Source organism: Peromyscus californicus, unplaced genomic scaffold (genome assembly GCF_007827085.1).
Source record: "Peromyscus californicus insignis strain IS unplaced genomic scaffold, ASM782708v3 Scaffold_2__1_contigs__length_46816999, whole genome shotgun sequence".
In the NCBI taxonomy this organism is placed as follows: domain Eukaryota; kingdom Metazoa; phylum Chordata; class Mammalia; order Rodentia; family Cricetidae; genus Peromyscus; species Peromyscus californicus.
The window spans coordinates 4,707,171-4,719,084 of record NW_026294540.1 but is presented as its reverse complement, the minus strand read 5'-3'; the positions used below and the strand labels follow the sequence as shown (position 1 = coordinate 4,719,084).

General features: G+C 56.9%; 1 protein-coding gene across 2 annotated transcripts in view; it reads right to left on the bottom strand.

Moving 5' to 3' along the window:
- Positions 1-454: 454 nt before the first annotated feature.
- Fam222a (family with sequence similarity 222 member A) overlaps positions 455-11,914 on the bottom strand; it is a 42,236-nt gene continuing 30,776 nt past the window's right edge. For both annotated transcript variants that reach the window (XM_052755082.1, XM_052755083.1), the window contains exon 3: positions 455-4,161. In XM_052755082.1, the coding sequence (XP_052611042.1) occupies positions 2,885-4,161 (1,277 nt within the window). In that variant the 3' untranslated portion in view covers positions 455-2,884. The remainder of the gene's footprint in view (positions 4,162-11,914) is intronic.

Here is an 11,914-nt window from a genome sequence, read left to right as displayed (position 1 = left end):
GTTGCCCCGCATGCCCCGCATGCAGCCCCGCCGCAGCCCAGCCATGCAGGCCAAGCCCTGGTTCTGAAGGCAAACAAAACCTGGGGCCTGTATGTTACCTCCAGCCATGCATAGAGCAGCCAGGAGCAGAGATGGAGTGGGAGGGCTTCTCGGCAGCCTCGGCTAGGGGGCTGTGGGCCGTGACCTTGCTGTGGGCCTCACCACTGACCTGTGCAGAGCGCTCCGTGACAGCGGGGGCTGCCTGGTCCTGAGCCAGCTCTGACTGTCACCTTCCATCACTCTGGTGGCCTGACCTGTCCCAAGGCTGCCCTGCGATCCAGGGTCACCGTGAAAGCATGGGTCAGTGCCACAGCCTCGAGAATGCTCTTCAGGTCAGCCATCTCAGCTCCCAGAAGGGAAACTGAGGCCCGGGGAGAAGGAACCCAGCCACAGGGCAGACTGGTCTGCCCTCCTATCAATACTTCTGATGCTTTATTTCATCACAATATCAGTTTTTTTCGGGGGAAAGCCTAGTTAAGGGCAGCTCGGTTGTAGCAGTTGGGGCTCAGACCCTGTCCAGCTGCCTGCTGTGTCTGTCTCGGCTCTGGGTGTCCACTGGCTTTGGTTTTAGGTGGTGTGGGGCTGCCATTATTTTCCAGGTGTTCCTTGGGTCCTATGTCTGCGCTGGGAAACAGGTGTGATCTCATTGCTCACCTGATTGGGCCACTGAGGTCATGTCACCTGCTGATTCTCTGGGTAACCTGGTCTCCCACATCCCCCTGGGCTATCAGATATGCCCGGCTCGTGAACTTCCCACGGAAAAGCCTGGTCTTGTCCACACGTGGCCACGTGGAGGCTGTTCCCTCTGAGTGGACTCTGGGTTGCTAAAAGGTTTCAGGAGACTGCAGCCACAGCTGAGGGCTTGGCTGACATGGGACGTTCTTACCTCTGCCCTAAGTCCCACCACACTGGCCCGGGCTCCGCAGGGGGCGGAAGGGCTGCCTCAGACTGGAGGTCCCATTTTTTTTTTCCCCTGGCATAGGTATCTGGCTCTTGGAAAGGAGAGGAGCTGGGGACAAGCATGGGTGGGGATAGGGTGCAACGAAGCCCACCCTCTTTCTGGCTCTCACCTAGGGTGCTCGGAGCCCAGACCTCCCCCTCCCCCATAGATCGTAGGACAGGTTTCCTGTCTTTCTCCATGTGAGCACCTGGTCCATGGCATTATATCCTTAGGCAAGAGACTCCCACCTTCCAAGAACATTGTGAGTCTCTGGCAAGTTCCAACTGGTCCCTGGTGAATGACGAGCTCCCGGTGACAGGATTGGCAGGGTATGGGTATGTGCCAGGTGTCTGGCCCAGTGTCCTCTGGGCTGGCCAGAATGATGGCAAGCCTGTCCCCAGCTAGTCTGCCACCATTTAGGCCGGGAGGATGATAGACAGAAGCTGGGGCGCGGCTTATTGGGGGGGGGGTTTGAAACCACCCCAGCCCTAGAAAGAGCGTTGGGCGCTCAGGTTTGACTCCGATTTTGTTCCGGTGGATGGACCACTGGCCACCAAACATGACGTAGAACGCGTGGGGCAGCACCCAGCTTGAAGAGTTTTGTAGTAACTTGGGCATGGAACACCGTGTGTGCCACCCTCCCGCCCCACCCCTGCCAGGCTCCCTGGGGTGCCCTCCTGTGGCTCCCTGAGGGAGGGAGCCAGCAAGACTGAAAACAGCTTCATAGCAAGCTCACAGCTGAGACGACATCTGTTTTCTTTTTTTTTTTTCTCTTTCTCTTCGTTTTTAAAACAATATAGTGCAGGCTGCACTTCTCACAGTAGAATATAATGGTCAATTTTAGTATAAAAAAAACATTCTCAGAGATTTGTAAATGCACTTAGTGCTTGGACAGGCCTTGGAGAGATACGGTACCACTTCCGGAGCGAGCGCCTGGAGGCCGGGCTGGGGCCAGGGGACTGCAGGCCTTGACGACTTCTGGGGTTTATCTACCCCACCCCACCCTACCCCACAGCAGTGCAGGCCGGGCCTGGGGGTGGGGAGTGGGGTGCAGACCAGGAGTTGGATTGGGTATTCCAGTTATAGCCAGTAGGTCACCCTCTCACTAGTTCCCAGGAGACCCCACACTGGAAGAAGACAAGATCGTCCGTGTGAACGGAGTCTGAATTTACAGGCTCCTTGCTAGCCCCTGTGACATCTTTGTGCGAATAGGGAAATGGTGGCCCTTTCTCGAAATGCAGACAACTGTAATAAATATACAAGTCTAGGGTGCCAGGGGAGTCTCCCTGGGCAACGTGCCCTTGTGCAGTGCACCAGCTGTTCCCAGCAGCCCTGTAAGGTGTATTGGAGGGAACAGAGAAGAGGCTGGTCCAGGGTGTAGAGAGGAGGGTGGGACGTGATTCCTGTTAGGAAGGATGGGGAGGGGAGAGTCAGGAGGAACAGGGGGCTGGTTGTCCTGAGGCCTCTAGGAGTCTGGAGTCAGAGTAGTCTTTACCTGGATTAGTTGGTGGGGGGCACTTTGGACCCAGGGACTTCCTATGGATCCCTTCTGCTCCTTTTCTGAGAGACTAGGGAATTGTGGGTAGAAACCCAGTGTGTGACGTGTGCTGACTGGAGCACCCCTGGTCTGAGCGCCTCTGCTGGAGCCCCAGAAGGAACTTTCTGTCTGCAGAAGGTCCTCCCTCCCTGCCTCAGTGGAGGAAGGACCGGCCTTGCAGGCAGCCCTGGATCCCTCCCTGCTTCCTGGGGCAGCCAGTTGGGGGAGAAGCCCTGGTATGTGAGGTCAACCTGCCTCCCTACCGCAGCAGCAGCGCGGAGGGTAACCAGCCTGTGCTGTGGCCTGCCAACCCCCAGCACCCTGTCCATCTGTCCGTCAGTCCCACGTGCCCGCCGGGCGGGCAGACCTTATCTGTAGACCGGCAGGCGGATGTGGGCGTGCTGGTGGTCCAGCAGCCGGGGCACGGCCACCGTCTCGTATCCCTTGCCCAGCATCTGCTCCTTGATACAGGGTGGCCGGATGTCATTGATGAGATACTCCAGCGACTGGAGGCTGCTGCTCAGCACCGCGGTATTGCACACACTCTTGCTGGCCAGGCCCGAGAGTGTGTCGGCGGGAGGCCCGGCGAGCTCCCTGGCAACCCCGGGCCCGAGCTCTGTCACTGCCGCTGCTGCAGGGTTGTAGCAGTCGCTGGTCGGCGTCACCAGAACACTGTTCCAGGGGGCCGCGAAGTACTGACCCACGGTGAAGCCGGTGGGCAGTCCCACGCCACAGTTGTGGGGCGACCCGTTGGCCCTCTCGAACGCCCGCCCGCCACAAGTCTCGGGGGACTTGCTGGTGCCAGTGCTGCTTCCATAGGCTCGAAGGGCCTGGGGCGGGGGCGGGGGCGGCTTCTGGGGCCACAGCAGGTAGTCCAGGCCACCTTCGGCATACCCTGCTGGCTTGGTGGCCCCAGCCAGCGTCAGGGCTGATGTGGCCCCCTGGCTCAGTTCTGTGCCTTTCCGGCAGTCCGGCAGACCGGCCGTGGCTGAGTAAGCCATGCTCGGAAAGCTGGGCACCGGGCCGTGCTTGGCTGGACTCGGGTGGGGCACAGCCACGCCCTGACAGGCGCTCGGTGCAGCCCCCGGGGCCTGGCACTGTTGGTTGAACTGGCAGAGGAGGCTGTGGATAGAGGGCAGGTTGGAGGGTGGCAAGGGCAGGCCCCGGCCCGGCAGAGGGATCACGGAGGTGGCAGTGGCTGCTGCCGGCAGGCTGGGGGGTGGGGCAGGTGCCTCGGGTGGCTTCGGGTAAGCCAGAGGCCCCAGGGTGCTGGGCACCGGGTAGGGTGCGATGCCCACCTGCACGGTGGCCGGTGACAGTTTAGTCCGCTTGCCCTCCACACTCTTAAGCACACTCTTGGTGTGCCCAGCAGGCACGGCCGAACCAGAGGAGGAGACCGCAGCCTTGACGATGGCCAGCAGGCCCTGGTAGCCGGCGGCGGCGTGCTGAGGGTAGGGGCTGTAGCGCTGGCCGCTGGTGTCATAGCCGTTGACCGTGCGGCTCAGGTGCTTGTGCTGCGGCACTCGGATGTTGGTGGGGAAGATTTTGATGGACAGTGGGCTGTTGGCCACCTTCTCGGCGTAGGCATCCAGCTCGGCTGGGCTTGGGTAGCGGGCGGAATGCATAGAGCTGGCCACTGACTCGCCTGCAGGGAGACGGAGGCACAGGTGAGTGAGGCCGCCGCCCACCGCCCCTTATTCCCCACCAGAGCTCCAGGAGCTGCCCAGTTCCCCTTTCTCTCACTGGTCCCACACTTCCAACTTTTGAACCAAAGCGTAAGGTCCGTAGAGGACACCGCACCCACGTACAAGGTCGAGGTACAGGCCCCACCCACCACTCCTCAGCCACAGCCAAGCTTGCCGCTTTGTTTCCTATTTGGGATAGGGTCCTCTGTGTGTTCCAGGTGGGCCTCAAACTTGATGCATATACAAGAATGACCTTGAACTTCTGATCCTTCTGCCCCTCTTCCCCAAGTGCTCGGGTCACAGCTGTGTGCCATCACGACCTGTTACGCAGTGCCTAGAATCGAACCCAGAGCCTCACGGTGCTAGGCAAGTGCCCTACCAACTGAGCACCCTCAGCCCCACCCCCACTTCCGGCAACGTGGACCAGCTGGGCTGGGTGCTCAGGGTGGCTGGCCCATCAATACTGTGTGTGACATTCTAAATTGTGAGACTTAACCCACTCTAGGTGGTCACAACGGGCTCTGCCACGGGGGAGGTGAGTTGCTGGTCCACAGACCCCCTCCTGGCGTCCTGAGCCCTTCTAGACCGGAGCACAGCCCAGAGCTTCCTCTGAGGCAGGGGGACAGGGAGGCACACAGGAAGACCTGTACTGGTGCTGGCAGGGTTTGGGTGGAACCCTGGTTCTGTGGGCCCTAGGCAAGCTGTCTGCTTAGGGCAAGCTTGGCTTCTCCCACTTGTGGAACGGGGATAATAATGGTGCCGGTCAGCAGGGTGACCTCAGCAGTGGCGTGTATCACAGTGGGTGACAGGACATCGTAACTCCTGGGGGACCTCGGTGAGGGGCTTCACCATGCTGAGCCCCCCTTTCCTCATCTATAAAGTAGGGCAATGTTGCTCCTAAGGCTGCCTCTCTCTGAGGGTGGCTGTGAGGAGTTAGCAGGTCCATGTGTATGTAGTAGGCGGTGCTGGAGGAGACCGGTGTTCAAGTCTGGCCCAGGGCAGGCCCTCGTCAGAGAGAGGGACATACCCGCGAGGTCCTTTCAATTGGAGTTCCTATCTGCTCCTCCCAGAGCCCTGACCAGAGTGGCCCTGGTCCAGCGTTAGTCTGGATGATGGTTCTCTGTGTCAGGCAGACTGGCAGCAGCAGAGTCAGCCTTCCCAGACAGGATTGCCAGGGGCAGCTGGGAGAGGTCGGGCCAGCCGAGGCAGCAGCGCCTGAGCACATCAGGGCAGCTTCTTGCCACACTGAGCACTGCAAACAGTTGGGGATACGTGCTTGTCACGACTAGGGGTCTGCATACTGGTGGCTTGCAGTCGGCTGGCCCTCGCGGCTGCCTCACACCCCACACACAGCACACAGAAGAGAACAGGTGTGATCCGCCCAGCCCCTCGGGCCAGCAAGGCCCAGGTGCAGCAGGCCAGGACGAGGAGGTGACGACATGCAACGGTGAAGCATCCCTCTATCTCTCAATCCGTCGGGCCTCACCTGGGCCCAGAAGGTAAGTCCACCCCCGACCCTGCTCCGGGCATCCCCAGCTCCTAAGTGGCCTAAAATAAACTTGGTGTGGAGAATGGAAATGTCACTTTGGCCAACGGGGGAATGTTTCTCTGCGATTGGATTTAAACTACATTATACAAGCAATTTCATGGGCACTTAGCACCGCTCTGAGAGTCCCACAAAAAAGGGACCAGCTCTTCATTTGCCAGCCATAAATCAGCAGTTGCTATAATGAGCCCAAAAATGTCACTTTTATGCAATTTTACAGATGAACAAAACTGGTGAAATTAGCTGTGGAAACCTACCAGACTCAGCAAAAGCAGCTGCCGGGAGGGGGGAAAAATGATAGCCGTGTGTATTTTCGTTCCCTTAAACTCTTTCCAAGCAAGTGTCTGCCATTGTGGTGTGAAAACTCATTTGTCCTCTGCATTATGCTTTCATTCGGAGTTTATCTTGAGTATCCAATGAGCCACCAACTGTGAAAATGATTAAATCTACAAAATCTATCTAATGGAGGGAATAAATTAGGTGTTCAGAACCTTAAGAAAGGGGAGGAAATGCCTGCTTCCCTGGTCTTCTTACCAAAAGCGGGCGCACCTTGCCCCCATCTGGTCAGTGGGCATCCTCCTGCAGGTGGCAGCTCTCGAGGGAGAGGGGGTCCGGATACAGAGCCTCATGGCCGGCGCTGGCTAGGTACAGGCTCTGCAGCCACCATTTTCTGAGTGGCTTGTGTACAGAGGGCCAAACAACTGTGAGCGGGTGGGGGAGGCATCCCTGTGATGTGCGTAGGGATGGGTGTGACGTGTGGCAGCCAGCCTGGAGACCCGTCTCCTTAATGATTCTGACCAGCTGGCACTCTAGCCCCTGCAGTCCCCAGGTCCCACACCGGGCAGGGTTGACCTGTATAACCAGTAGGAGGACCCTTTGGAAGGAAACATGGTTTTCTGCAGTCCGGCTCTCCCACAACACCCAGTCAACACAGGGACCTTGGAGAGGTCTATGGGGATGAATAGAGGCCTTGGCCATGTGAGTCCTGCTCAGCCCCAGCTGAGCCTCCCGAGGGACCCTGAGTAGACAGCCAAGCAGCCCTTGGGTTTCTAAGTCCTATCAGGCACAGGGTGTCGTCACCTGATACATGGTAAGATGACACACAGGTCTCTATTTTGTAGGTGATGAGGTCAGAGGTTACAGCCAGCCACGGGCAGAGCTAGGTCAGTCTGTCTTCTGGGCCACCATCACTCCACCCCAGGCAGCACCTGGCAGGGCTGGAGCATGTCTGAGGGCCGCCCTCATGAGTCATCCATCATCCTGCTGCTCAGGGCTGGTGGTTGGTGAGCGTCTTTCAGGCCATGGCGACAGCGAGGCTGGAGTCTGCCATCACGGGCCTGGTTAAATCATGGGCTCCACAAACGCCTTTGAGATGGTATCCCCACTTAAAGCCTTGGTCCCTAAAAGACTTTTTCTTCTGGCTACCCCCGAGTGCTTCAAACACAGCCTGTTCTACAATAGACCTGACTTGGGACCCTAGGCTATTTGGCTCCTGGGCCCAGATAGGCAAAGTCCCAGTCACAAGTGCTCATACCATCTCACAGTCTGGTAAACACAGGGCCATAGGGAATAGGGAAAGGTCCTCTGGAGGGGCCGGGGAGCTCCGTGACAGTGGGTTCCTTAGGTGAGGACAAGGGGGAGGCGGCATGGCCCCATTGGGGAAGCTCGGCATCCCTCCCCCCTGCCCGTTCCAGTTGGTTTTTTTGGAATCTCGGTGGCATCTGTCAACGCTGAAGGGGGTCACAGTAGACTGACTGCAGCTGGCCTCGAGAGTCAGGGCTTCAGCAATGGCTTTTGCACTGCTGAGGCCCCGCTACCCACAGGACACAGTGGACGCTTGAGCCTGTCCATTCTGGACCGCGGCCACCGCTCTGCCTGCCAGACACCCACCGTTCCCTGGGCCCCACTGTGTAGGCAGTGAGGGAAGGAACCAGCACCCTGGATGGAGATGGCCGGCAGCAACAAGGTCCAGAAACAGGACGGGGGCAGGTGGACAGGTGTGGTGGTGACGTCCACGTTCTTGGGCACGTCTCCCGTAAATAGTGGTATCTGGTTCCCCCTCGTTTGGCATGACCTGGATCAGTGGCTTCATTATATTGAGGAGAATGGAGTGGGAATGAGCAGGGGAATGGCGCTAGGTGACTTTCATGAGGTTACTTTTTTTTTTTTTTTTTAAAGACAGGGTCTCTCTATGTAGCCCTGGCTGTCCTGGAACTTACTATGTAGACCTCACAAAACTTCTAACCTGCTTCTGCCTCCCGAGTGCTGGGATTAAAGGTGTTCACTTCCAGCCGGGCGGTGGTGGCGCACGCCTTTAATCCCAGCACTCGGGAGGCAGAGCCAGGCGGATCTCTGTGAGTTCGAGGCCAGCCTGGTCTCCAAAGCGAGTTCCAGGAAAGGCGCAAAGCTACACAGAGAAACCCTGTCTCGAAAAACCAAAAAAAAAAAAAAAAAAAAAAAGGTGTTCACTTCCACTCATGGGGACTTGGTCAAAGGCCATGTGCCTGCCACTTGGACCCAGCTGTGTGGAGAGGCCGCAGACAGGTATCTTGCGTTCAGAAGACCCTCAACGCTTCTCCCTCCATCCCCGGGAACATCATGGGGCAGCTTCTCACTGTTGTGGCACTGACTCCTGGGATAGTTTGACACGCTGCCCTGGGAACCAACAGTGAGGCCCAGTGGACTGAATGGTAGGCTGGAAGGGCTCGTGGCTTGGACCCAGTGGCCAGTGAGGAAGCAACCTTTGAAGGAGACGGGGAAAGCCGAACAGGCTCTAAGCAGAGGGGTCAGCAACCCGGAGTTGGGTGTTGGAAACTGAAACATCCAGGCCACTGTGGCCATCTGGTGTATGCTCCAAGGGATAGGCTCCCATCCATTATGATTGGGGTACAAAATAGTCCCCTGAAGGGCCCATGTGTTGAAGGCTTGGTCCCTGCGGCTCGTGCCACAAAGTAGGGTTGACGGGGTCTTAACGAGGGCACTAACAGGTTAACCCACCGATGTGTTCATCTTGAGTTGACCATTAGGTGGGCCTGGCTGTGGGCGGTGACTGGGGTATTCCTTTGAATACGGGTAGCAGGCAGGATGGATAGGCCAACTGAGTACAGGTGGGCTTCTAAACCCCAGGTCTGCCGTGTGTACCCCCTGTGCCGCTGCCCCTCTCCAAGCCGGCAGTAAATTGGCTTCACACTGCTCGAGCCCCGGAGGGTCTTGGGAGCAGGCGCAAAGGGCTGGCCTTCCTGGGTGTCCTTGGCCCGTGCCAGTGTTGATGGTGACTTTTTCTGGAGCTCTGGTGTGACACTCCCACTCAGCGCCTCTGTCAAAGCCTTCACTAAGAAAATGTGCTGTTCAAGGCGACGGTGGAGGTGCTGGCCCCCTGACCCAGACTTCCCTCTGCAGCCTCCTCTCCGGTGACAGGCCCTGAAGGCGCACACAGTGTCACGCTCTCCCCTGGGTCAGCCAGGGTGCCCTTGCGAGGCAGCTTTGGAGGAGGGCCGATGATGCTCAGAAAAGGTTAGGCGTGCAGGGTTAGCCTCCAGAAAGGGTGACCTGGGCTGCTTCTCCCTGCTCGGCTCTCCCCCAATCCATCTCCATCCAGGAAGCCCCCATTAGCGGCTTGTCTGGAGATTTAAAAGGCTGGCAGGAAGTGCCGGGCTGACTGTCGCCGCTATTAAGTTAATGTTATGGGCCTTTTACAGGTGCGTTAAATAGACGCGGTTATTAACGAGTATATTAAGCCAATTAAAACCAGCCCTCTGAGTGGGGTTTAATGTTGCCTCAGGGAGCCGAGAGGGCTTCACTGCACTTGCCGCCAGCAGCAGCGGGGGTGGGGGGGTTGGGGGGGGGGGAGGGCGGGTGGGGCTCCGCTGTGGGGACCACAGAGCGGAGAAGCTAAGTGGTGGAGTTGGGTCACGGGCACCTTGATGGTGCAGACCTCAGGCAGCCTGCGTTCTTACCAGTGTGGAGCTGAAGGGTGGGTTCCAGGGGACTTGGGCATGCAATGCGATGCTTGTTCGAGGGAGCGTGGGGAGCCGCCATGCCAGAATGCCCGGCTCTGTGCTCCAGATGCCCTGCAGGAAGTGGCCTGGGGGACTGGGCCGTTTTGTGTGGTGTATACTGGGGCTAGCTCGACTTGAAATGAGGCTTTGGGAGGGCAGGCACCTGCTCAGGAGCCTGGGGCTGGGGGCAGCACACTTAGAACTGGGTCCTCCCCAGGTGGCCCGGCCCCCCCTCCTGACTCATGGGCACATGCCCTGGAGCAGTAGTTCCAGGGGAACCTTGGACTTCTGGGTAGAGAAGGGTTCTAGCTGTCATTCTCCCATAGGCGTGGGAGAGGGGCGATGGCGTCCGTGACATTACTTCCTCTCTTCCGTCCAGCCCCTGCCTCTCCACAAGGGATCAGGAAGTCCTAGGGCACCACCCTTCATCTGCATTCTCCTTCACTGTGACACCATGCCCTTGGAGGTGGCAGCCTCCTGAATGCTCAATTAACGTGACACTAATTAGCTAGTGGCACCAGCAGAATGCCTGATGAGGCCGCTCGGGGTTGGGGATGGGGGGAGACGACTGGGCAGGGGAGAGCAGCTGTTTTCTGGTCTTTATTGGGAAGGACTCAAGCAGTCTCGGGGATGGATGGATGGCTGCTTGGCACCGTGCTGGCTGTCCCAGGGACCCCAGTCTGCTGCACGTACTGACCCCTGGTGGTCGACCAGAGGATCAGACCCTGGATAATTCCAGGTTGCTCTGTTAATGGCTGGGGATCTCCTGGGGTGTGTGTGTCTGTCTGTCTGTCTGTCTGTCTGTCTGTCTCTCCGGCCTATCTCTTGGAGCAGGGGACGATGATGACATGGGAGAATATTCTAATGCTCAAACACATGGATGAAGCCACTAGATTTAATCAGGGGACATCTTGCACATACTGCAATAGGCAATCACCCCCTCCCCCCGCACCCCCAGGCCCTTCTCACCCCCAGACTAGTTGGCGCCCCTGGGGTGGCCTCTGTGTCACCTCCATCCTTCCCCATCCTAACGTGCCTGTCCATCACCTGAGCCTCACCATCTCTTACCTGCCCCTCAGCCTGGCTGTTTTGCCCGTCCGTGACTCTAATCTGCACCGTCCACACAAGGGGCAGCCTGACTCGTCCCTGCCAGGCCAGGCCTCCTCCTCAGGGTCTCATGCCCTTTGCCCACTACCAGACCCCTACTTCCTTTCAGTTCTATTTCTATATGCTCACATTTCAGAAAAGAAAATTAAATACTAGGGCTGAGGGTGTAGCTCAGGGGTAGAGCAGTTGCCGAGCACGCACAAGGTTCTATCTCCGGCCCTGGGAGAAACACCACACAGAAACAAACCTTAATTCTGTTTAAAACAGCATCAAAAACAATAAGAACAAACTTTAACAGAAAAACAAAGTGATCTACACGTGACAGAATGTTGTTGAAAGAAATCACTTAATAAATGGGAAGACAGTCCATGTTCATGGACTGGGAGACTCGGGATGGTAGCCGGCCGCCTTGCAGAAACTAAGAATCTTATCCTGAAATTCTGCGACTCCAGAAACGTCCAAACAATTTCTAATTCTGAAGCTTAATGAAGAGTTAAAATAATCGGGTACCACTGTGGGTACCAGGCATAAAAAGAGAGGCACCAGCATGTCAGGGGACAAATTCACATACCCACCCAGTAGGGAGAAATCGGCTTTTTCAGTGACTGGTACCGAAGACAACTAGATATCATCGGTGGTAACTAGACAGCTGCATTCAAAATAATGAGGTTGGATCATTTTCATATATAAAGATCAATTCAAAATTGTAATCAGAGTTGATCTTGTATCCTGCCACATTACTGAAGGTGTTTATCAGCTGTGGGAGTCCCTGGTAGAATTTTTGGAGGTCACTTATGTATACTATCATATCATCTGCAAATAGTGAAAGTTTGACTTCCTCCTTTTCAATTTGTATCCCTTTGATCTCCTTTTGTTGTCTTATTGCTCTAGCTAGACCTTCAAGTACTATATTGAATAAGTATAGAGAGAGTGGACAGCCTTGTCTTGTTCCTGATTTTAGTCGAATCAGTTTTTCAAAAACCTTTTATTCATTTATTGTATGTGGGGGTGGAGCGCAAGCCTCACGCATGCACAGGGATGACAACTCTTTCCACCATGTGG